Consider the following 24,862-nt stretch of genomic DNA (forward strand, 5'->3'; position numbering starts at 1 on the left):
TTAATAATGAACATTTTGGATTCAAACTTTTTTTCGTTGTAAATCTCACTCAACTCTACGAAAAACATATAGAAAGTTTTTCTCTAAAGTGAAGTCACGATTTTTTAAAAATGAAAGAAAGATCTATTAAAGAATTCGCTAAGAGGTTAGGTCGATTTTGGTCAAGTCTATAAAAATTATTTTTCGCTTTCTCTGTCAAAATGTAGCATACTCTCTTATCATACTTGGTCGCGCCAGATTCACGACCTATATTTGTAATATTTAATTAGATCGTTGTACGAAGCAAGCAAAGATAATAAACCTTTTAACAGTTAATTAATTCTGACGGAAGCATATGTAAAATATTGCATAATTTTCAAAAATTCCTAGCTCTCTTAATAATGAACATTTAGAATTGAAAGTTTCTTTCCTTGTAGATCTCATGCAGGAAACCTACGAAAAATATATATAGTAAGTTTACCTCTAAAATGAAACCCCAATTTAAAAAAAAAATGGGAAAATTATTTTATCGAGAATTCTCAAGGGGGTGCCCAATCCATTTTAATCAAGATCTAAAATTTTCTATAAAAATTATTTCCCACTTCCTCGTTCAATATGAAGCATTATGCACAATATGAAGCACATGAAATAACATGTAAACGTAATTTCTACTGTTTAGGAGAAAAAAATTCCTAAAGATAAGAGAAAAAGGTGATCCTTCGAAGAAATATTTTAAAACAAAAATTGTACATCTCGATGAGATATTAAATTATTGTCAAATGTATTTCTTTGAGAAACGAATATTTCTCGGAGACATAGAACGTTTACACCTTTCGATACACATATTGAATTTTCTTCTCTATCCTAAAGCATTAATTAAACCATACAAGAATAAAATCACTTATTCGCCAGTATCGCAAACTCGATGAAAGATGTGACCCTTCGAATGCCTCAAGGTCAGATAAATATGTATTTGTTCAATTATATACAAATTCTGTTAAGATAATCATCCTCGTTACACCTTCAGGCCAATCCGGCCAGATGAAATCAACTAGTATATCAACTAGTAATAACGATATCGGTAATGGCGACCATAGCCGTAGAAGGATCTGCTGTCGACCAAGTTGCAGCTGTAGAGTGCATCTCCTCGCGTGCCATCCGGGCAAGTGCACACCGCTATATGTCGTCGCGGAGTGCACATCGCGGTCGGTCCGCACTCTTTCCCAGTGCACGGGTTCTGGCAGGTGAAGTCTATGCACGCTTTGCTATCGGGACACTCGCTGTCCGTGAAGCATTCTCCTCGCTGGCAGCTGGCCAACGCGTTCCCTATGTAACCAGTAGGACACGTGCACACGGGCCTCTCCTTTCCCGTGTTGTCGTGGCCTGGAGTGCAGATCGCGTTCACTCCGCATGGATTAGGCTCGCACAGGTCCCCTGGGGATAGTTAATCAATTTAATTAGCTTCTGTACGACTACTACTGAAGAAAACAGGGAAGAGACAAGAGTGAAACTATGCAAAGTTTCCATCTAAGGATAAGGAGTCCGTTGTTATCAATTATAATTATTATAACTTATATTTTAACTATTTTATATTATGTATTATATTTATATATTATAACTTATAATAATTGCTTCTATGTATATACAGTTAGTCAACGAGCAGTCAGTTTTTGAGTTTAGAATTGTACAATTGTTCTACGCTGTTCAAGTATGTAAAGAAAATTAAGTAATCGTGGACATGATTTGGATACCTGACGAAGATGACAGGGTCAGAGAATCTTGTCTCCATAAATTCCAGCTACTTACGCGCTTCGAAGAGTCTACAACTGACAAATGGATTCCCAGTCATGTGTCTCGGACAGCTACAGACTGGAGTGATGCCTCGCAGGTTGCAGTCCGCGTTCACGCCGCACACTCCCTCGCAAGGGTTCGTGCATTTCTGGTAGATGCACGCGGGCTTGTTCCCTGGACAGTCCGAGTGAGCCGTGCACTCCGGCCGGCAGGACACGAAAGGATTCCCCAACCAATTCTGCAATATGTGCGCAGACATTAGATTATTGTAGAGTTCCTCCGTTCCATTTATTCTTGTGTGCTTCACTGGACTGTCTAAGTTGCCTAGGTTGCATTGTTTAGAGTGCCTTCTGTTGTCTAGATTGTCTTCTCTAGGTTATATTTCCTTGCCTATGCTGGCTTGTCTAGATTGTCTTGTTTTGCCTACGCTGCCTTGTCAATGCTGTCTTGTCTTGCCTACGCTGCCTTGACTATATTGTCTTTTCTTGGCTACGCTGCCTTGTCTAGATTGTCTTGTTCTTGCCTATGCTGCCTTGTCTATATTGTCTTATCTTTCCTATGCGGCCTTGACTACACTGCCTTGTCTATATTGTCTTGTCTTGCCTACGCTCCCTTGTCTATATTGTCTTGTCTTGTCTACGCTCCCTTGTCTATATTGTCTTGTCTTGCCTACACTGTCTTGTCTTGTCTACCTTGGGTACCAACTCACCTTTGGACAGGTACAAACAGCTTGATGATTGAGAACCTTGCACTCCGCGTTGGCGCCGCATTTGCACGGGCTCTCGCACCTGAAGGAAGCTGAGCACGCGAGGTGAGTAGAGCATTCGTGGTCGCTCTCGCACTCGTGGCGGCATCCGATCGCTGGCGATCCTAAGTATCCTGGCAAACAGCTGCAGACTGTTATCTCGTTCACCACCTCGCACTTGGTATTCAGCCCGCAGGGATTCGGCTTGCAGGCGGCTTCTGCGAGGAATACCGAACTTCAATGGCCTACTCTCGCAGACTTTACAAACATCTTAGTTTCTAGTATCATGAAACAATCCTTCATACCAATCATAAAGTATAAAGTACGCGTGTTAACGTTACGTACGAGGATCAGCTACACGGCAGGAAGTGAAGGGATCTCCCGTGTACGCAGGCGGGCAATAACAAGTTGGGACGTGGTTTCTGGTCTCGCATATCGCGTTCACGCCGCACAACCCGTCGCAAGGGTTTATGCATCTGTTGTTCGTGCAGACCATGCTGTTGCTGCAGTCGTCGTTTACTGAAAATTAAGCAGGGTGTCTTCGAGCTTTCACCGATGTTATCAGAGACGCGTTTGTGCGTTTGTGTGCTCACTAGTGCTCACTTTGGCATTCGACTCGGACGCAGCGCGAGAGAGGATCGCCCATGTGCAGGTTCATGCAGGAACAGACCGGCCTGCCTTCGCTGATAGTACATCTCGCGTTCACTCCACAGGTGTACGAGTCGCAACCACTTCTAGCAACTGGAAACGATGTTTAAAAGAACCTTTTTTATATTTACAGTTTGTTCATACGACGTTTAGTTTCAGAGATAAACATTAAAAACTTGGAAGACCTGAAATTCAATCTTTCCAACGAACTTCTAACTTTTCAATGTTTATTTCCGAAACTAATTAAGGGAATGCAGTGATGCAGTTAAATTATATAGAAGATATTTAATCTAGAGACTGTCTACCATGGTCAGCGAACAAAAATATTCAATGGCGTACCAACATTCCCAGATGTTAAGATCCTTGGACGATAGTATCCACCATTGGCCAACCCAAGCGACAAAAGGAGAAGCAGAACTGCTGCCTGCGAATGGTCCATGTTTCCTTGTGATCTGCAAGAACAATCTGTCATTTGTAATCTTGCTACTTCTGATCGTTTATCTTGTATTATTCGATTCGTTGAACAAATAGATGTTAACATTGTTAACCCTTTGACTGCGAAGGAAGAATCAATTTTTAAAAAATATCAGCACATAGGGGATGATGAGACGACACTTTTTTATTTATACGGTTTACTCATAGGATATGTAGTTTCGAAAATAAAAATTGAAAAGTTAGAAGTTCGTTGCAAAAATTGAATTTTTGAAAAAGGTCTAAGTTTTGAATTTTTATCTATGAAACTAGACGCCCTATAAACAAACTGTAAATACAAAAAAGTTTCGTGTTATTATACCCTATAAGGTGATATTTTTTTCAACTTTCATCAAATAAGTAATTGTCAACTAACGATGCTTCCATTTCCACCATTCCAAATTTAATTGTTTCCGGAGGAAAAAGGTCTTCCAAGTTTTGAATTTTTATCTATGAAACTGAACGTCCTATAAACAAACTGTAAATACAAAAAAGTTCCGTTATATCACTCCCTGTAAGCTGATATTTTTTTTTAAATTCACAACTCTACGCCCCATGGAATTTTCAGCAAAAATCGTCAGAGGGTTAGTTAATGTAGATATAGATGGAGCGTCGATGGTATTAAAAAATGAATGGAAGGAGATCTTTTACCTCTGCTGGAGCGTGTCCGCGTTCCACGACTGGACCGAGCAGATTAACAGGTTTGAGATGATACAATGGCTCGACTCGGAATACAAGGAAGACCCCACCTTCGTCGACCTTCAGTCCCACCTCGGATTTTGCCTACGCGTGCCCCTGACGATCCTTGGATGGACCTCGCCTACGCTTACACTTGCCGGCGTCGACTTGAATGACACCAGGAAACTACGTATCCTCGAACGTGGAAAAAATCTGCTACGAGAACGGTTTCCAGTCCGTTCTACAACGCATGAATCAAGGTTAATGTATTCCAGTCGACACTGGAGACGAGCGAGAAACATTTTCGTCCCATAATTAAACTCCTTTCCTCGTTCATTTAAATTAACTTTTTCTTTTTATATTTCTCGGATTCATTCTTGGATTACATGATTATTAATAAAATAATACCTCTGAAATATACCTTCTTATTAATCTTTCTAAATAGAAAGAAACTTTAATAATGCATGGATTGTAAATGTACAAGGTGAGTCGCTTAAGAATTGTTTTTAATCTCGTGCGAGACTCGTGGTAGGATATGTGGGCCAAGAGTGATTACCACGTGTCTGGCCCGTGCTGTGTTGACAAATGTAAACATCACATTTTGGTCCAAAGCTGCGGGAGCTTGTATTGTAGCTTAAGGATGATAAGAAGAAGATCTGCCTCCAGAGGAAATTGTTCGAAAGGGAGCTATCGACAGGATACTTTTATGCATTTTGAGCTGTTCAGAGTCCATGATACGAAGAGGAGTTGTTTCGAAAGGGAGCTGTCGACAGGAAATTTTTATGCATTTTGAGCTGTTCAGAGTCCATGATACGAAGAGGAGTTGTTTCGAAAGGGAGCTGTTGACAGGAAATTTTTATGCATGTTGAGCTGTTCAGAGTCCATGATACGAAGAAGAGTTGCCTCCAGAGGAAATTGATTCGAAGGGAAGCATATTGTGATAGATGAAACAATTATCTCCGGATCATATTTTCTGAGATTTTAAGATCACCAATATTTTCTTCAAATGGAATTGGGTATTTTCAATATTGTAATCTTGTAGCTGATAAAAAGATAGCCTCGAACATGTAAATATGTTGACCTTCCTGTGACCTTGAGAGAAGTTATCTTTACAAGATCAACGAGCTTTGTAACTAAAACAACTCCTCCCATATTATACATCCTTGAATGTATCTTTTCATCGGCTACAATATTGCATCAATAAAAATACTCCGTTCCCTTTAAAAAAAATGTCAATGACCTAGAAATTTCTTTAAAGTGACCTTGAGAAAAGAAATGGTTCCCACCATTAAATACACTCCTTCAAACAGCGCAACTTTGTCCCGTAGATTCTTTTCATGTAACTAAAAATAACGAAGCCATTATAAGATCCTACAAGATCTCATGTATATTGTACAAATCTTAGGTGACTCACCCTATGCACGACTTCATGAATATTAAGCGGGACCCAAAGAATACCGTCGACTAAAATTCCATCGAAATGATTGTGACGCACGCGAGCTTCTAAAACGTTGTTGCACAGACAAAACACAGCGACTAAAAAGTAGTCGCGGCTGCAGCTCCGCGTTTACCGCAACAGACAATCGTTCCGCGAACCCTTTCGCACCAAAAATGGATCTCTCGACGAAACGATCGACGCGATCATCGACGAAATAGTCGCGGTGCCGTAACGATCGGCAACTTGCTTTACGTTTACACAACTGCAACGTACAAAACAAATGTTCGTAATACATTTACGATACAAATAGAATTACACCACCTGCAAGAAAGAGACGTTAGACTCGATGCGCGTAGCGGATTCGCGAGAATAATAACAGCGACATTCACCTAATTCATTCTGATGGTTTATTATAATAATTTAAATAACTTATTAGTAAATTTCGTATCGTATGACAAATTCATATCGTTTCGTCCTAGGAACGGGCACGTTCCCCGAAACGCTCGTGTCTAATTGTAAAAAAGTTATTGCGAATAAAAAAAGATCGTTACACTGTAGAAAAAACAAAGAAACGAAAACAAAGATTAATTCTGTTACGCTAAGAATTTCTCAAAGGATTCCTTTTTCGTTTTATAGTACAACTGATAAAACAGAGGTCTCTCGAGCCCGAGATAATTTTACTAAGGTCACTCATATAAACATGTGGTTGAAATAAATTGTCCCGTCGCACGGGTTTGATTTTGCGGTTGTCTATAGTTCGTGCGCATTATCGACATTCAGAACGGAAATTTTAGCGGATACGCTCATAGCTTCCAACTATGAGAATGTTACTGATCTTGAGCATTTTACGCGATTACGATGACGATGAAGGGCAGCCGTTACGATTATTCCCGCGCCTGCTGCTTCTTGGGCTGATTCGGAATCTCTTTCAAAAATTCTTCGTACGCCGCGTCTATGTCGTCGTCGTCCTCCGATAGCCATTTACTTTCGTCCTCGAAACTATGTTCTAATATTCTGTAACAGAGATGAAAGAAGATAATAAAAATTCTATTTCATTCTTCTTTTCTGTTCGCTGTCGACAGGAAATTTTTATGCATTTTGTGGTTGTTCGGAGTCCAAAAATGCAAAAATTAGAACTGAGATCAGTCTATATACTTTTTTAACCCTTTTTTACTGGTATCTACCAGCAATTCGAGATGCTTTCTTAGCATTCTATTCCCAGAAATGTTAAGCTTAGGTTTAGCATACTTCGAAGATGAGATTTCTAATTTGAGATTTGAAAATTAGGTCACCCTTACCCCTTCGACAATTATTTTATTGACACTTTGAATTCCAAAGAAATGAAACCTAAAGGAAACCTAGTGGTGACTGAACTTAAAATTTATAAACTTTAATTTATGCAAATTCTACTCTAAAAATATGTAGGAATGTTGGTTAATTATCTCTTCCCCTAGAATTTATTAATAAAATAAATGTATGAAGTGCTTTTTTGAATTGATTCCTGTACGAATACTTATCACACTGACTGTATGATTAAAAAAAGAAATATCATTTATGCTAGGACAAATTGTCACTCCTTATCTGGCTACGGTCTTTGATTCGTAGGCAATTTAGGGTGGTCCTTATTTCTAAAATCTGTTACGTAACCTCTAAATAGCTTGCACAACTCATAAGAAAATAATCCTGCAAAATATTCCTGCAAAATTTAAGCTATTAACTTTAACATTAACACGAGCCCTTCGAAAGTTTAAATGGAAAATACATGGATTGTTTTCAATATTTAAAACATTTAAGATAGCGTTGCAAAAATATTTTAAGTAGGGAAAGTAGCTTCGTATTCACTGGACTGTGCAAGGAAATAATTAAGATAAAAATTAGAAATTTTGAAGACTTCCTATTATTATAAATGACCACTCTGGCAAATTTCAAATTGTTGCATCAATTTTTATCAGAGTTGTAAAACAAAAGGTAATTCTTAAATGTGAGAATCGTAAAGAAATAAACAGAAGGCATATTTTGTTGACGCCAGGCTTGCTTGTAATTTAAATAAATGTCTTTAACGAAGGTTTCTCGACAATGACGCAAGCCTCAAAGAAATGGCCATCACATTGATTCCAATAAACTTCCTGGAGACGTACAAAGAAATACTAGCGTTGAACTACAAACTATTTTATAAAAATAGAAAGAAAACAAAAATAAGGAGCATCGCGATGCTCGCGTTCTGCATTAGACCGTAGAAATATAAATAAATACCGCTAATATTTAAACCGATACATTCCTGACGCCTAAATAATTAAATACACGTACACATGGTTGTCGACGTTCGTTGTAACGTATGCAACGCCTTCTAAAAATTGATTCTCCTCCGCAGTCAGCACTTTGCCATCCGGTCCGTAAAACACAGGCTCGTCTACCGCTTGATTCGGATCTATGTGTTCCGTAGATTCGACGGAAGTGTCCGCGGTGGAAATTTGCCCCCAGTTCCCATTTCTCAATTCATGGACGCTGTTCACCATACGTCCCACGTGCGAATCTACTCTGCCCGCTGTTACCAGCTCTGTCAGCGTTCGCATCATGATCTCCATGTCTTTGTGACTCCCTCCCTTGTCCTTCTCCAAAGTGTGACCTGCCAACTGTACAGGCATGCGTTAAATTTCAATTTAAAAAGGGAAGATTCAGGGACGCTGAAAACGAGCCATTTATTCAGGAATTCTTTTAAAATGAATCTTAAAATGAAAGTGGATCTTGATGAAACTTTCAGGGTCTTTCAGTAGACGCCTGGCGATGGGGAAATTATTTTTTCTGTTACTAAAGAATTGTACGTGGAAGTACATAAAATTTGTACTAAAGAAAAACTAAAGATTTTCTTGTTCATTGTATGATTACAATGTCGATGGATCTATAAACTCTGGCGAAAGTACAAAATTGAAAAGTATAGTAGGAGTCGAAAGAAAATATCTGATTTTAGCAAATAATTTTGTCATTATTTGCATATGAAAGGAATTGTTTAATTTAATTTCTTTATCAAGACTGTAAGTGTACCCACGATGTAATTGTATGATAAATAGACTGCGGATTTGTTATACCTTGAGTGCCTGGCAAATGTTCTTAACGGAATTCGGCGCGGGCTTCTTCAAAGTGATAATAATAAGTTGAATCAGCAAGTCCCCCAAACCGAAAGCGGACGTGTGTTCCATTTGAGTTACCAGCTCAGCTAGGAATAATATCAATCCGTGACATTTCTTTTGCTCGTCCTCTGTATGATCGTTCTTCTGCTTCCAGTTGGAAGCCTGGCCCTCTGTTTCGTTTTTACACCTGGCGACTTAGAGTTTAGAAAGCTGAAGATCTTAAATAAACCCGACGACGCGTTCGGTAATTTTATCGTATTCGGTCACTTACAAAATATATAAAATCTGTCTAAACGTTGTCTGCTCGGCGGGTGACGCGCTCGTGTCCAAAGACGCGCAAAGTCGAGCGCCACTGTAGCGGAAGTTACCCTCGTTTATGGACTGAAAGTGTTCCGGAACGTGAATGCATGGAAACTTGTGGAATTTTAATATTAAATTTGAATTAATATTAACCCTTTGCACTCGAAAGAAGTGGCTGTCGGTCACCACTAAGTTTCACGCAGCAAATCAACCAGCAATAATGTTTGTTTAAGTTTAATTTCTTTGGAACTCGAAGTGTCACTAAAATGATTCACAATTCTCAAATTAGAGATCACATTTTCGAAGTTTCATTTTCAATCTAAGCTTAGTATTCGTGGTAATAGAATGCTAATAAAGCATCTCGAGTTGCTGATAGATACCAGAAAAAAATGCCTCGAGTGCAAAGGGTTAAACATCAAAGAGAGCGAAGAACATAACTGTACCGATGACCATAGATTAATTAAAATTGCAAAATTACATTACAAAACATCACAAAATTATTTATATTACATTAAATGATGCTAGGAACTGCCTGTTACATTTATGTTTTGTATACGTAAATGTCAATGGCGATTTAAAATTAATTATAAGAGATCTGTGGTCATCGGTGCACCTCTTCGCTGTGTGTATACTGTTGTATATACCTGTTGAATAATAATTTTTAATATTTCTTGAAAGTGACTAGGAAATTGTAAGTATGGCTTAAGATTATCTATGAGTGACGGGACGATAGAAGTAAATCGGCCTGGATTTAATATCAAAGAGTGTATAACGCTCATCAGGTTCTGCGTGGTGTTTGCGAGCTCGATTAAATAACTATCTTCGTCTCCGCTGGAGTCCTGCAATTTCAAAGTAACAGTAAATAGCAAACAACGCGAGTTTGAATTCTTTAACAATATTCTCTTATATTCTCTTATATATGCACCTGATGTTTGTCTTTGTAATCTCCCGACCCTCCATCGAAGTGTCCGTAATCGTGAACGTTCGCGGGTTGCTCTTGCTGATGGTGCGAGAAATTCTCGTACTGAACCTGTTCTATTTGTTGGTAGTGCTGGGGTGCATCGTAATTGCACCCGGAATTTTGTACTCGTTGCATCATTACTGTCCGGAGCGGTATCTCCCGCGCCAACTTTAGTCTGTCTTGGATCGAATGCTTCGTCAGAGAGTATCTGATGGATGATTGCTGCTGCGGTTGATGCTGTTCGTTGGATATGTTAAAGATATTTCAGTATATGTATAATCGGAAGGGAATATACATTTAGGAGTGGAAAATACACACCGATGGCTGTTTGACAGGATACGATTTTGGAATGAATTCAGCTGCATCTACGGATAACTTTGATGTCTGTAGGATATCATCGTAGGATGTGTCCGATTTGCTTTGCTCTGTGTCTCTGGACTCTGTGAAACATGAAACAGGTGAGAGATGTTTATAGATATATAAAGTACCATGGAACAGGAGGGTAGAAGGTACAGGACTTAGGAAATGGAGGACTCGAGGGTACAGGAATTAGGAAATGGGAGGCTCGAGGGTACAGAAATTAGGAGATGTAAGGCTTGAGGGTACAGGAATTAGGAAATGGGAGGCTCAAGGGTACAGGACTTGGGAAATGGGGGGCTAGAGGATACTGGACTCCAGGGATAGGAGGCTAGAAGACACTAGGAATCAACTATGGGGGTTTAGAAGATACTAGGCATCTACTATGGGGGCTATAGAATACTGAGCAGAGATATAGGGGAGTTAAAGGCTCCTAAGCTTGACCTACACAAGGACTTGGAGCTTCTAAGCTCAGGTATAGAGGGCCTAGAGAATACTAGGATCAACCATGGGAGAGACTAGAGGATTCCAGACTTCAATACAGAGAGCTAGAAAATAATGCACTTGGCTGCAAGTTTGTATATCTGATGCTCATTTTGTTTGAATAACCAAGGTTCTCCTGTGTCTTCTCTTTCGAAAGTCAGCGTCAGACTAATAGCACGCTTAAAAATCAATGTGTGGTATGTCTGAAGTAGACCTCTACTTATCGTATTAATTTATACGTATTACTTAAGGGAATTCGTGAACTCGATTGTCCCCCAATTTGTACAATCAAGATCCAGTGTATGGTCCATCGCAGCACAGAATTTGAAGTCTGGCCACGATCCAGACAAGACTTGTCGCAAACTGAGGATCGAAGAGTATTACTTAAGGGAATTCGTGAACTCCATAAACTCGATTCTCCCCCAATTTGAATAACGGTCCATCGCAGCGCAGAATTTGAAGTCTGGCCACGATCCAGACAAGACTTGTCGCAAACAGAGAATCGAAGAGTATTGGAAAGGAATTGTTAAGAACCTGGTGACGTAGAATGATGAGGCCTCCTCATCGGAGGCAGCTCCTGGGTGGTGGAAATCCAGGGTCCACGACCTCTGCCTCGACCCGCCCCGCGACGTTCCACGTCCCCGTCGCCGCTTCCGTCTCCCCCGAGGGAATCCATCCTCTCTAAGAAAGAAATAATACGCTCGACTGGTAGTATCTGTCTAGGTTAACCGAAACGATGTACCGGCGCGGAACTGTCACCCGCGAGCGATCACGAGACGAACGGTTCCCGATGGCGCATATATCAGCGACATAAGTTCGAAAACACCCGATGGCTAACCCGTTAGGTCCGTTACACGCGACGGGACACGCGCGCTGCTTCGTAAACAGAATATCAAAGGGGAATTGCGACTGTTACGCGTTCCGTACAATAAGCGTTTCGCCACCGATCGACTGCGATCGATGCTGAAAGTCGAGAAGTTGGTTGACAGAACGGACGAGGAATGTCGTTCGAGGTTCGAGGCGGAATAATTAATCGATATGAGGCGGTGATACTATCGCGTATATCGTCACTGCCGTTCGTTTTTTTTTAGACTAATTTTTGGACAAATATGGCCGATATGGGAAAAGCGATTTCAGATATTCACGTTGTGATTTATTCTCGCAGTTTTTTTCTTCTTTACGAATGGGAAAATATCTCGCAGGAAATGGAGGTCGACACGCGCGAATTCCGTGAATGTTGATAAGAAGATGCTCCGAAATTCTTATCTAGATAAAAGTTTCGGAGGATGAAGATCGATTTGATTCGTTGCGCGTTGAACGTATGTAGATTAGAATGTTAATTGCGATATGAAATTACTCGATGCGTTGTCTTGTTTCGAACGAATTTTCCTCATCTTTATGAAAAATTTAGTCAAAAGCGTATAATTAGATGATAAGGCGTCATCGTTCATGTACATCCATGTTTTTTCCCGCCAATTTTGGCAAGAGTCCAAACAGAACGTTCAGGGCCGGCGTTAGGGTATAATACGGGCACCCCAGTTCGGTGACCCTGCGAAATATCGATACAAGGTGTCCCAAAAATGTTGTAATAGCTTGAAAGGGTTGGTTCGGGAGGTGATTTGAAACAACTTTTTCCTTGGCGAAAATGTTGTCCAAAGCTTCGTTGAAGAGATATTAACGGAAAATCTCGACCAATCAGAGCGTGAGGCGGCTGCGATTCCCGGCCAATCAGAGCGCGAGTATGCCGGTAGAGCCCGGCCGTCTAGCACGTATACCCTATGCTACCGCGGGCGCTCCATTGGCATACTCGCGCTCTGATTGGTCGGGAGCTCGACCGCCGCGCACTCTGATTGGTCGGGGTTTACGCTTAATATCTCCTCAACGACGCCTCGTACAACATTTTCGCTAAGGAAAAAGTTGTTTCAAATCACCTCCCGAACCCAGAGATGGGCAAAACTCTAGACTTCGAATAAATCTGAAGTTTGCTGATGATTTGTATCGTTTCCTCTTTTGAAAATTTTCCAAAGAAGGAAACGAGACAAACATATCGGCAAACTTCAGATTTATTCGAAGCCTAGGGTTTTGCCCATCACTGCCCGAACCACCTCTTCCAAGGACCTCCAACATTGTTGGGACGCCCTGTATATACCTCTGAAGGGGCGCCGAGATAACCTTGCCCGGGGCGCCGATATTGCTAAAACCGGCCCTGCCCACATTCGTGTAATAGAACCTCTGAAATTCACCTTTTTCTACAAAGAAAACATAGAAAAGAAACCATTTGGGTTACAAACTGTCGAAAACCATTCAAACATCTCCCTCCCTATAAGAAATTTGCGTATCGTTATATTTCGTCGTTATATTACGTCATTACGTTATATTACGTTCTGTGCGCGCGAATTTACCGTTTGTCGGTAAAGTAGACGGGAACGCGAATCCACTGTAGCGTTCGTTCGCCCTCTGGCGGAGTCAGGCTTCGAAGGAGGTGTCGCCGCGATATCTTATTAGCTCCTGTTGTCTAATCGTTCCACTGGTTCCACTACGTTCTGTCCACTCGCGCGAATCAGTGAAATGCGTGCCGGCGTTCTCGACGAATATGTGCACCATTGACTGTTAGCTCCGCAGATCGCACTCGTCATCGCTGTGCGTGTCCACGAGAGTCACGGGGGAATCGGCTGTGAACTTCGCTTCCAGTGAGTAGCACTTTATTTTCTATCGATAGAAGGAATCGAGACGTTCGATTGTTCCCCTGGGCTAGGCGACGATTCCACTAATGTTAATCAACCTTGAGACTCCTCGCTATCGTTTAGCGGTATCGCTAGCACTAACGCGGTCCGAACGTGTCGCCTTGAAAATATTTTCATAACCTAACCCCTAGCGGGGGTGGTTCCGGAAGGTTAGTCTCTCGAGAAATAACGATTGTTTACAGATCTTCTTCTTTTCTTCTTCTTCTTTTTTTTTTTTTTTTTATTTATTATCGAGCCCGTTGGCTTGCTCTCTGGCTGGTACCCCGCGAATTAAGATGTATGTATATCTGTAACGCATAATGAGAACGCGTCCAGTACAGGTGACATTCGTAGGCATTTGGCACGGGATTCATTGCTATTTTAGAACCGTAGCCTTTGCGACATCGTTTTCGATTTTTGCGTTATCGCAATATGAGCGTATTTCAAGGTGTCCGGGGTAAATCTCGCGTGAACGGGGGTCTTTTTTTTTTCTTTCTTTTTTTTTTTTTATTCGCGAAAGTACGACGAGCGTTTGTTGTACCGCGATTCGGAGAATTCATGAATTTTTTTTGCGCCTCCGACGGTAGACGAGAAATGCTCGCGGAAGAAATGGGAGAATACTGGAACTGGCTGGTTACACGAGTGTCAATTTACGTAATCCCACGTGCTTCGGGGGGCTGTCAAGGTCTCGAGCTAGGCATAATATGAATTATTTTTTTCGACACCTCGATAGCGCCCGCGCACGGCTGAAATATCTCGACGTTTTAACCCTTTACTTTGAGAATCGCACAAATATCGAATCCGAGACTCTAATGTACGTTCGTAATATTTCTATCGTGGTTTGTAATATCGGGTCTGTGGATATGCAACAGTTGCATACTTAATTTGCAATTTTTTTCTCCTCCAATTATGTCAGCGCGTATTTATACGTTATCGCCGGTCATTTAAATATCGTTTCGCTGGGGTTGCGAACTGTACTATTAATAGGCGGTTGAAAAAGCGTGGTGTACTTGAAATATTTATGGTAAATTTATGGATTGTGCGAGAATCTGGCAAACGGGCAACGGTGAGGTGGCGGAGGCGGGGGATTGTGTAATCGAAACGAAAATTTTTGTGCACTTTTGTCGTACGATGACATTGGTGCATACTTAAGATGTACATAATGTGCAATTATAATGTACATACAGGGTGTCCCAAAAATGTTGGAGGTCCTTGAACAGGGTGGTTTAGGAGGTGATTTGAAACAACTTTTTCCTTAGCGAAAATGTTGTCCGAGGCTTCGTTGAGGAGATATTAACGGAAAACACTGACCAATCAGAGCGCGAGGATTCCGGTGGAGCGGCCGCGGTAGCGTATTAGCGCGGCCGCCTAGTCGCTCCAACGGCATTCTCGCGCTCTGATTGGTCAGTGTTTTCCGTTAATATCTCCTCAACGAAGCCTCGGACAACATTTTCGCTAAGGAAAAAGTTGTTTCAAATCACCCCCCGAACCACCCCCTTCAAGGTGTTACAACATTTTTGGGACACCCTGTACATACAGAGTGGAGGTGATTTAAAACAACTTTTTCCTTAGCGAAAATATTGTCCGAGACTTCATTGAGGAGATATTAACGGAAAACACTGACCAATCAGAGCGCGAGTATGCCGGTGAAGCGACCAATCACAGCGCGCGTATACAGTATACTCGCGCTCTGTTTGATCGGGGTTTTCTGTTTATATCTCCTTAACAAACCTTCGGACAAGATTTTCGGTAAGGAAAAAGTTGTTTCAAATCACCTCCCGAATCGCCCTTTTCAAGGACTTCTAATATTTTTGGGACACCCTGTATTTATTATATATAGAGGAACTCGCGCTCTGATTGGTCGGGAAGTGCTACCACCTAGCGCGTAGCCTACGCTACCGCGGGCGCTCCCACCGGCATCCTCGCGCTCTGATTGGTCAATGTTTTTCCTTAATACTTTCTCAACGAAGCCTCGGACAACATTTTCTCTAAGGAAAAAATTGTTTCAAATCACTCCCCGAACCACCCTATTCAAGGATCTCCAACATGTTTGGAACACCCTGTATGTACATTATAATTGCACATATTGTATTTACACTATACTATACTATAATATATATATTATATATATTATACAATATAGTATATAGTATATATATTTATACAATAATGTAAAAAAATTACAAAATGCATAAAATTCTTCGGTCGACTAATAATCAAATCCTCAAATTATTCCCTAACGTCTAAAATTAATTTCCTAAATTTTACGAGGAGTTATTTATTTACAAATGCTATTACATATTTTGTATAAGATGAAAATTAAATAATAATACTTTGATGATTTTTGTCGCTCTTTTAAACTGAAGCATCGCTACTAAACAAATGTCTTGCATCTGTTAATGGTATCATCATTGTGTAAAAAATTAATGAAAACCGGTGCCTTTTAATTGCGTAATTTTCGAGGCCAGGGTTCCGGCGAACCCGTTGAAACTGCCTTGCGCCGGCCCTGCGTCCACCTGTAACACAAACGTTCGCGCGCGAAGCTGTAATTAGAGATACAAAAATCTTACTGGATTAATACACATCATGATACAATTTTCAAATCCTAATTTCTACATCTTAATTTCTACCCAACAATAAACAATCAGTTCACCTATTATTCGTTACTTTTATCTAGATAGAAATTTCGTTTTTCAAGAGCATAGAGATTATTAGGTCTGGAGATATCAGAGTCTAGAGATATCTAGGGAGATATCTAGAGATATTATGTATATTAGAGAGATCCATTAGGACATAGTAAAAAATTTTCATTACGAGTCATACTCATGATTTTCAAGTTTGGTCTAAAATTTTCCTGAAATTCAATTTTTGTTCAGCAACAAACTTCTAACTTTTCAATTTTTTATTTTCAAAACTAAGGGTCCTATGAATAAACTATATATATAAAAAAAGTTTCGTTTAATCGTCCTCTATAAGCTTATATTTTTTTCAAGTCGATTTAACGAAGATGAACAGACCTAACTCAGACCTAACCCAGACCTCTTTCCTGAAATTTAATTTTTCCAACGAACTCTTAACTTTTCAATTTTTCTTTTCAAAACTCGTGAAAATAGCAATTATTTAATTGCCTCCGTCTACGAAGAGGTTGAAGTTTGGTTGTCCTCAGAACGTATGTACACACATAAGATTGATATTTCTAATTGAGTTGCATGAATCATTTCTTCCCATACCACAAACTACATATACATATACATATAAAGTTACACGGATAGAAATTTCTTATTTCTCATAAGATTGGACGCAATTACCGTTTACAAATCGTCATTTTCAACGACGAGATTTTGTAAGATGTTTTTGAATGATTTAAAGTGACCACATAGGTTGCGTGATAGCTTTCGCGATAGCTGAAGTCGAATATGTGCTAATCATCGTGACAGAACGATCTAATTACTACATCGCGATATATTACGTTTTTTTTCTTTTTTTTTTTTTAATCATAATATACATTATTTTCATTTAGGAAAATCTTTGGACAAACGAAAGTTGCGAAATTTTCGTGGAACTAATGGTTCACGAGTTCGAACAAACACGGAATAATCCTCAGCGAACGATTGTTTATCTTTCGCTAGTTCCGTGTTTTTTACCTAGATAAGAAATTTTTGCCCCGAAAAAAAAATCCGCTATAGAAAATCTGGTATAATCCAGTCGATTGGTTGTAATCTTCCGTAGCCAGTAATCTTGACATTGGTATTTCATCAAGGCGAGCATTGATTTCATTAGCTCTACGTGTATCGCGTTACGCAATCTTTATTTAACGCGTCTGTTATCAATCACGTACGTTCTTCGCCGATAATTCGGTAGCGGCTACTCATGCGTGGCTATAGTCATTGTCGCGCGTTTATTAACCGTGAGTAGGAAGTTTTTTTTTTTTTACCTCGATCATGTTTCGAACGTATCCGTCTTTCTACTCTATTTTTAAGTCGTATTACGCGGACTTCGTACGGGGGGGATTATGATTTTTAGCGCGGAATGTTATCAGATTTTATAGATAGTAAGGCCAGACAGGGCTGTATTAACAGCACTGCGGGCCCCTCTCTTATCAACAATTTATTTTCTGCATTATTATGTATTGATCTAGCCAGACAGGGCTGTATCAACAGCACTGCGGGCCCCGCTCTTATCAACAATTTATTTTCTGCATTATTATATATTGATCCAGCCTAACATTCCTCCGTGAGGTGTTTTTAGACAAATTTCGACAGAATAAGAAAAAAAGAAATTTCATCACCGAGAATTTTACAGAACGTCGGCATAGTCTAGAAAGCGAATTTCAGTGACCTATGCCGATCCAAATGTATGGTGTACGTTACAGAAATTAATTAGATTAAATTAGCAACAATTAGGCCCCGGGGTGCTCCAGACGTTGAGACGGCACTGGGGCCGCGCCACGGCTAGAAAGAGAAAAGAAACCGCGGGGGACTGTCCGTCCTTGTTTACCAGCGCGCGTAGGTCCGCGCGTCTTTCGAATACCTTTCGTTAATTCTTAAATTTAACGTTAAACTCACTCTTTCAATTATTTCCTCGTAATATTTTCTCGTTACTAGTCTTACACATTACGTAGATTGTATGAATGCGTAATATTACGTGTAGAGTTAACAACCAATGAATACTGCGCATGCGTCGATAGACAGTGACAGATAGAATGCAATGGTCTCCCTTCTCTTTCTAACAGTGGGACATTTCCACCACAAAACAACCAATGAATACTGCGCATGCGTCGATAGACAGAGACAGATAGAATGCAATGGTCTCCCTTCTCTTTCTAACAGTGGGACATTTCCACCACAAAAATGGATAGTTTGCACAACGAAGTCGTCAATGATTCCCGAACGAACCACAAATATTTCACTCCGTGTACTACAATGATACTGATATCGATATTAGAAAATGCAATTTTTTTCAAATATATGCGTATACAGGGTGTTTCAAAAATGTTGGAGGTCCTAGAAGAAGGTGGTTCGGGAGGTGATTTGAAACAACTTTTTCCTTAACGAAAATGTGTGGTGTTTCGTTGAGAAGATATTAACGGAAAACACTGACCAATCAGAATGCGAGGCGGCCGCGCTCCCCGACCAATCAGAGCACGAGTATGCCGATAGAGCGCCCGCGGTAGCGTATGAGCGCGGCCGCCTAGCGCGTAGCCTACGCTCAACCGGCATTCTCGCGCTCTGATTGGTCGGGGTTTTCGCTTAATATTTCCTTAACGAAACCCCGCACAAGATTTTCGCTAAGGAAAAAGTTGTTTCAAATCACCTCCCGAATCACCCTTTTCAAGGACTTCTAATATTTTTGGGACACCCTGTATTTATTGTATATAGGGAAACTCGCGCTCTGATTGGTCGGGAAGCGCTACCACCTAGCGCGTAGCCTACGCTACCGCGGCCACACCACCGGCAACTCGCGTTCTGATTGGTCGGGGAGCGCGGCCGCTTCGCATTCTAATTGGTCAGTGTTTTCCGTTAATATCTCCTTAACGAAACTCCGCACAACATTTTCACTAAGGAAAAAGTTGTTTTAAATCACCCCCCGAACCACCTCTTTCAAGGTGTTACAACATTTTTGGGACATCCTGCATGCGTGTGTTCCGTGAGAGACGCATGCGCAATGGGGCGGGGGAGAGGGGGGGGGGGCTTAGAGCCCGCCAAAGTTACGCCTCTGCGTGGCGCGTTACGTCATCGCTATCGTGAATTGGGTACGCACGCCTCTCGTATGACGCATCTTAATAACACATGACGCGAACGTATACGAGAAGTAATGATCCGTCACGTGCGTACAGCATACAAACGAAAGTCGTTGATGTAACCGGCGTTCCAGGATCTCTGCCAATACGATCGGTTTCTCGCGTCAACCCGAAGCCAACGAACTATCCCAATGCCTCTTTCTTCCATATTGGACCACGTTTCCTCGTGACCAACGTTTACCACGCTGCACCTGTTGACACGTTGCCAAATATCGCGCGCGGTGATTCATTAAATAGACCAGGCGTACGATTAATCGGCCAGTTCTATGTTATCTCTCACGAGTGACATCAGGTAGCTCGTATCTCGTCGACTCTTAATCGGTATTATTTCCCGAAATTATTCTGTTTACGTAACCGCCGGGCTCGTAAAATGTCGAATTAACTCCGTGGATGATTTATTCGTTGTAGTATTCGAAAGCTCGGAATTAATTTGTTTTATAGTCATGTCGTGTTGCGTGTTAAATTCTTTATAAAGAAATTCTATTAGTCACATTTCGATATCTTTTTAATTCGACCATTGCAATTTATTCTCAGCCCCCAGTCTTCAATGCTTCCAGTTCCACCCCTGGCGGAAGCATAGATAAATAAATATTTAAAATACAGAAAAGAAATGAAATATCGTAAGAAAGTAATCGAATAAGAGAATTTAACGTTAAGCTATTCAAAAGACGCGCGAAATCGCGCGCTTAGACACAGACAGAGACAGAAACCGTCTGTGCGTCGTCCGTTTCTGTCTACTGACGCATGCGCGTTACATTCGTTTGGCTGTTCAATTAACTTCGTGTATTACGAATTTATAAAGCTATAATACTACACAATTATACAATTTACATATTATACGACACTAGTAGTAGAAATGTTACGAGAAACTAATCGAAAACTCGGTGAATTTAATTAAATAAAAAGTCAACTTTAAGATGTTCAAAAGCCGCGCGTGCGTGCGCGCATGCGCTGGTAGACAAGGACAGTTTCCCGGTGTTTATCCTTTCTCTTTCTACCTGCGGTAGAATCTAACCTATAAATTATATCTCTCTAATTAGAAACTATTAGGCAATATTAGGCTTCCCCGTTGATTAAAATGAAGCTTTCCCATAAATATTGGTCATGGAAACAAGAAACCATGGAAAGAGAGAGTTTGAATGGTTAATATTTTCCATGGCAGAAATTAGTTATGCTTGATTATGTATATGTAAACATTTATCATAATTCCAGATCTTTCTTGGAAGATTGTCGTCTCGGCCTTAAGTGACGTAAAATGGCATCGTTGAAGCTGCTGGTGGGTGGCGCCAGTGCCATAGGTGCTAGTGCACTCACCTCTTATCTCTTGCTGTCCGATAATACAGTAAGTACGTTACTGTTACTGGAACGACGAGTCGTTAAAGGGTTTACTTAAGGCATTTAAATGCTCCTTTATGTATAGGAAATATACAAGCCTGTTAACAAATTTATTTATCGAACAGGTATCAAGCACGAATTAGTATAGCCCTCCGAGTATATTAACCCATAGTTTGAGTATCGGAGCTATCTAGTCCCGATCATACCGACTGCTACGTCTGCGAAATGTTGGCAACAAATTGGTCTCAAACCCGAAAGTTACGAATATCGCACGAAATATTAGCAAAAGCCTGAAATCTAAGACCTATAGGTTCATTTGAATACTCGTTTATTCGTGGAGATATACAAGCTTGTTGACAAATGAATACTTGCGCACATATATTTACGAATGTGATGCCAAGTACGAATTAGCATCGAGCCTCATTCAAGCACGAGACTAAACCCAGAGCAAACGCTTGACTTGCATGCAAAACTTATCTCCTCAAACATTCCAGATTGTTCCAAGAGATTATTTACACGTGCAGTTTGATGCTGTTTGAACAATTGATAAGGACTAATAGTAAGGAACAATATTATTAAGATGGAAAGCGTACGATATCATGCAGTAAACCCACACGAATAACAATTTTAATTTGTTCTAATTCTACATTCGTAATTTGTGCCCATGTACAGGGGGAGAGGAAGCTTTAATTTTTATTATATTACGTATAATAATACTGTACTAGTTAACTACATTCTACGATACATCGGATAAGAGCCTCGGATAAATATTCTGTATCATTTATTCGGAATGTTTATATTGCAATCGAGATAAATCTTTGAATTCTTTTCAACGTAAATAATTTTACAAATGTACTCGAAACTCTACGCTCCGTATCTGAATGAGTATCTTGTCAATCTTTGCAGAGATAATACCACCGGTTGAATGGTTTCCTTGAATTCGAGTATAACTGGTTAGTCGCGAGACGAGCAGCTATTACTGAACGTAATCTATGCGGCCAGTCAAGGTTGCACTGTGTTTCGCGTTCAGCCAGCAGTCGCGTGGTAACCGAAATTTCACTGGTGAGAAGGTCTGTGCCAGGCCCCAGGCCAGACTATTTCGAACGCGATACAATTATTCTGAAACCTAGGGGCGTAGACGTGCTTCGAGAGCCTGCATCCTTTCACGGTTACTTACTTTTATTAATTATACCATTCACGCGGCACGCTTTCATTAGTGCTATGTAATTAATATTACATAACGTAGAGAAAAACTTTCTATACATTTCCTTTAGGGTTTCATGAGATCAGCAAGGGAAAAAGAGTTGTATACAACTTTTTACATTTGACATTGGCAATCTATTTATAACAAAGACCTACTGAACGATTACGCAATGGCCAGAGTCACGTGAATACCACGAAAGTATAATCGAGTTTTGAAAATCAGTTTATCTGGGCGTCACGAGATCAATTGATTCCATTGTCGAATGACTAAGGTTGATTATCCAACACTAGAGTTGCTGATACAAAGTGGTATGCGGTGATAATTGTATTGCGGTCCAACGCGACCATACACGGCTGCAGATAACGAATCGTTCTCAATCTGCAGTAATAAAGACACAGAGACTCCCTTCTGTGTCACTCAAGTTGCTCTCGAAGAATGAATTTCTTTTTATTCGCAATTACAAGAATACAAAAATCCTTTAATGATGCATGAATTAACTCTTTGCGGGACGACTTTTGCTGGGAATCCTAAGAGTGTATAGAGGTGTGAATTTAAAAAAAATACCAGCTTAGAGGGAATGATGAGACGAAACTTTTTTATATTTACAGTTTATTCATAGGACGTTTAGTTTCAGAGATAAAAATTGAAAACCTCGGAAACCTTTTTCCTGTAATTCAATTTTTGTTCAACAACAAACTTTTAACTTTTCAATTTTTATTTTTAAAACTAAAGGTCCTGTGAATAACTTGTAAATATAAAAAAGTTCCGTTTAAACATCCTTTATAAGCTTATATTTTTTTCAAATTGATTTAACAAAGATGAACAGACCTAGCCCAGACCTAACGCAGACCTCTTTCCTGAAATTTAATTTTTCCAACAAACTCCTAACTTTTCAATTTTTATTTTCAAAACTAAAGGTCCTGTTAATAACTTGTAAATATAAAAAAGTTCCATTTAAACATCCTTTATAAGCTTATGTTTTGTTTAAATTGATTTAACAAAGATGAACAGACCTAGCCCAGACCTAACGCAGACCTCTTTCCTGAAATTTAATTTTTCCAACAAACTCCTAACTTTTCAATTTTTATTTTCAAAACTGAAGGTCCTGTGAATAACTTGTAAACACAAAAAAGTTTTCTTTAATCATCCTCTATAAGCTTATATATTTTTTAAATTGATTTAACGAATATAAACATTTCTGAATGTCTTTTTATTTACACATACAAGGCTTAATAAATGTTCCAATGGCAGAAAAATTACCACAGCATCCATTTTTGCAGGTTTACGCGGACAAGTCCGTTCAAAAGAAGAGGCCCTTGCCGACGAGGGAGGACCAAGTGAAGACGTTGAAGACTCAAGATGAATACGATGTCCTTATTGTTGGTGGCGGTGCGACAGGGGCTGGATGTGCGTTGGACGCCTGCACGAGAGGTACTTAGCTACTTGCAAATGAAAAAGTAGAACAACTCGGCACTGAATATTTGAAAATCCTACTTGAATCTTTATTCGTAGGTCTGAGAACTGCTTTAATCGAGGGGGACGACTTCGCGTCCGGCACGTCTTCTAGAAGTACGAAACTGATTCACGGAGGGGTGCGTTATTTACAAAAGGCCATAATGCAAGTGGACATCGAGCAATATAAAATGGTGAAGGAAGCGCTGCACGAAAGGGCTTCGATGTTGCAAAGCGCGCCTCACTTGGCTCATCCTCTGCCTATCATGTTACCCGTGTACACGTACGTTGATAACGCAGTTGTCAATACTTAAAGCGATTGTATAATTGATTGAAATTGGCGTATCTTTAACAGGTGGTGGCAAATACCTTATTACTGGTTCGGTATAAAGATGTACGACCTGGTAGCTGGAAGCAAGACAGTGAAGTCGTCCTACTTCCTCAGCAAATCCGACGCTTTGGAGTTGTTCCCTATGCTTAAAGGAGACAAACTCACAGGAGCTATTGTTTACTACGATGGTACGTTCTGGACCCGTCTCGTCTGTTATGAACATTCCCTTCGTTTAAGTGTATCGAGTACATTCGTAACGGCGCGTTCTTCTCGTGTAATAGGTCAACAAGACGATGCCAGGATGAATTTGGCAGTCGCTCTGACTGCCTCGCGACACGGTGCAACAGTCGTAAATCACGTGACAGTCGTTAATCTCTTGAAAGGCCTCGACAAGGTACTTGCATTGATATTGTCTTGCTACTCGTAGAGATAAAAAGTACGCTAGAGCGGAATCTCTTATCAGAATAAAACTCTTAATGCACCAAGGATGGTAACCGAGTGCTTACCGGCGCGCGTGTGAGAGACGAACTCACTGGGGAGGAGTGGGACGTTAAAGCTAAAGCGATTATCAACGCGACGGGACCCTTCACGGATCACATTAGAAAAATGGACGACCATATGGTCAAAGAGATTTGTTGCCCTTCCTCTGGCGTACACATCGTACTTCCAGGCTACTACAGGTGAATGATCTTAATGATACAGCTGAAGAAATTGTTTGTTCTGTGATAATCGTTGCTAGAATATTAGTAAACATAAGCAGAGAATTTATTGGTATCTAAATGGGAGTGGAACTTAGATTTTCAGATTTATAGAAAATCTGAACGTGCAAGAACATATAAAATGGGCACAGCAGCCAGTAATATAAAAAATACTGAAAGTAAAGTTTCATATTATAATACTTGCAGAGTAAAATAAATCCCTATTTGGGTTCAGTTTTTGTAGGTACGTTTACAAAGATTTTATTTTGCAGACCCGCAGTCTAGTAATAAGTATTCGTACAAGAATCAATTCAAAATAAAACCTCGTGTATTTATTTTA

At 40.3% G+C, this 24,862-nt stretch overlaps 3 protein-coding genes across 7 annotated transcripts in view; 1 reads left to right on the forward strand and 2 right to left on the reverse strand.

The window, feature by feature from the left end:
- Positions 1–736: 736 nt before the first annotated feature.
- Positions 737–5,969, reverse strand: LOC128881987 (neurogenic locus notch homolog protein 1-like). Its single transcript, XM_054133498.1, has 8 exons — positions 5,727–5,969; positions 4,286–4,553; positions 3,503–3,615; positions 3,119–3,256; positions 2,861–3,034; positions 2,480–2,733; positions 1,786–2,008; positions 737–1,413 (listed from the first exon to the last, which is right to left on the reverse strand). Exons 3-8 carry the CDS (start codon positions 3,600–3,602, stop codon positions 1,043–1,045), a joined length of 1,260 nt encoding a protein of 419 aa, XP_053989473.1. The 5' UTR covers positions 3,603–3,615; positions 4,286–4,553; positions 5,727–5,969; the 3' UTR covers positions 737–1,042.
- Positions 5,970–6,134: 165 nt separating this feature from the next.
- LOC128881985 (polyadenylate-binding protein-interacting protein 1) lies at positions 6,135–13,517 on the reverse strand. Of its 3 annotated transcripts, none has more exons than XM_054133495.1 (9): positions 13,382–13,517; positions 11,514–11,660; positions 10,458–10,579; positions 10,104–10,376; positions 9,823–10,017; positions 9,150–9,259; positions 8,837–9,065; positions 8,058–8,383; positions 6,135–6,764 (listed from the first exon to the last, which is right to left on the reverse strand). In XM_054133495.1, the coding sequence occupies exons 2-9, from the start codon at positions 11,653–11,655 to the stop codon at positions 6,635–6,637; spliced, it is 1,527 nt and encodes a 508-aa protein (XP_053989470.1). In that variant the 5' UTR covers positions 11,656–11,660; positions 13,382–13,517; the 3' UTR covers positions 6,135–6,634. The 3 variants fall into 3 exon arrangements, with proteins under 3 accessions (XP_053989470.1, XP_053989469.1, XP_053989471.1); XM_054133494.1 differs by lacking the exon at positions 13,382–13,517 and adding an exon at positions 12,337–12,388; XM_054133496.1 differs by lacking the exon at positions 13,382–13,517 and adding an exon at positions 12,125–12,263.
- A 10-nt stretch (positions 13,518–13,527) lies between these two features.
- The window catches only part of LOC128881984 (glycerol-3-phosphate dehydrogenase, mitochondrial), a 17,183-nt gene continuing 5,848 nt past the window's right edge, over positions 13,528–24,862 (forward strand). For 2 of the 3 annotated variants that reach the window (XM_054133492.1, XM_054133490.1), the window contains exons 1-7: positions 13,528–13,669; positions 20,715–20,844; positions 23,322–23,472; positions 23,554–23,776; positions 23,849–24,012; positions 24,106–24,218; positions 24,311–24,504. In XM_054133492.1, the coding sequence (XP_053989467.1) occupies positions 20,758–20,844; positions 23,322–23,472; positions 23,554–23,776; positions 23,849–24,012; positions 24,106–24,218; positions 24,311–24,504 (932 nt within the window). In that variant the 5' untranslated portion in view covers positions 13,528–13,669; positions 20,715–20,757. Of the gene's footprint in view, positions 13,670–19,804; positions 19,824–20,714; positions 20,845–23,321; positions 23,473–23,553; positions 23,777–23,848; positions 24,013–24,105; positions 24,219–24,310; positions 24,505–24,862 lie in introns of those variants that run through there. The other variant, XM_054133491.1, reaches the window with a different exon arrangement.

The sequence above is a fragment of the Hylaeus volcanicus genome, chromosome 9, assembly GCF_026283585.1.
Source record: "Hylaeus volcanicus isolate JK05 chromosome 9, UHH_iyHylVolc1.0_haploid, whole genome shotgun sequence".
Classification (NCBI taxonomy): Eukaryota; Metazoa; Arthropoda; class Insecta; order Hymenoptera; family Colletidae; genus Hylaeus; species Hylaeus volcanicus.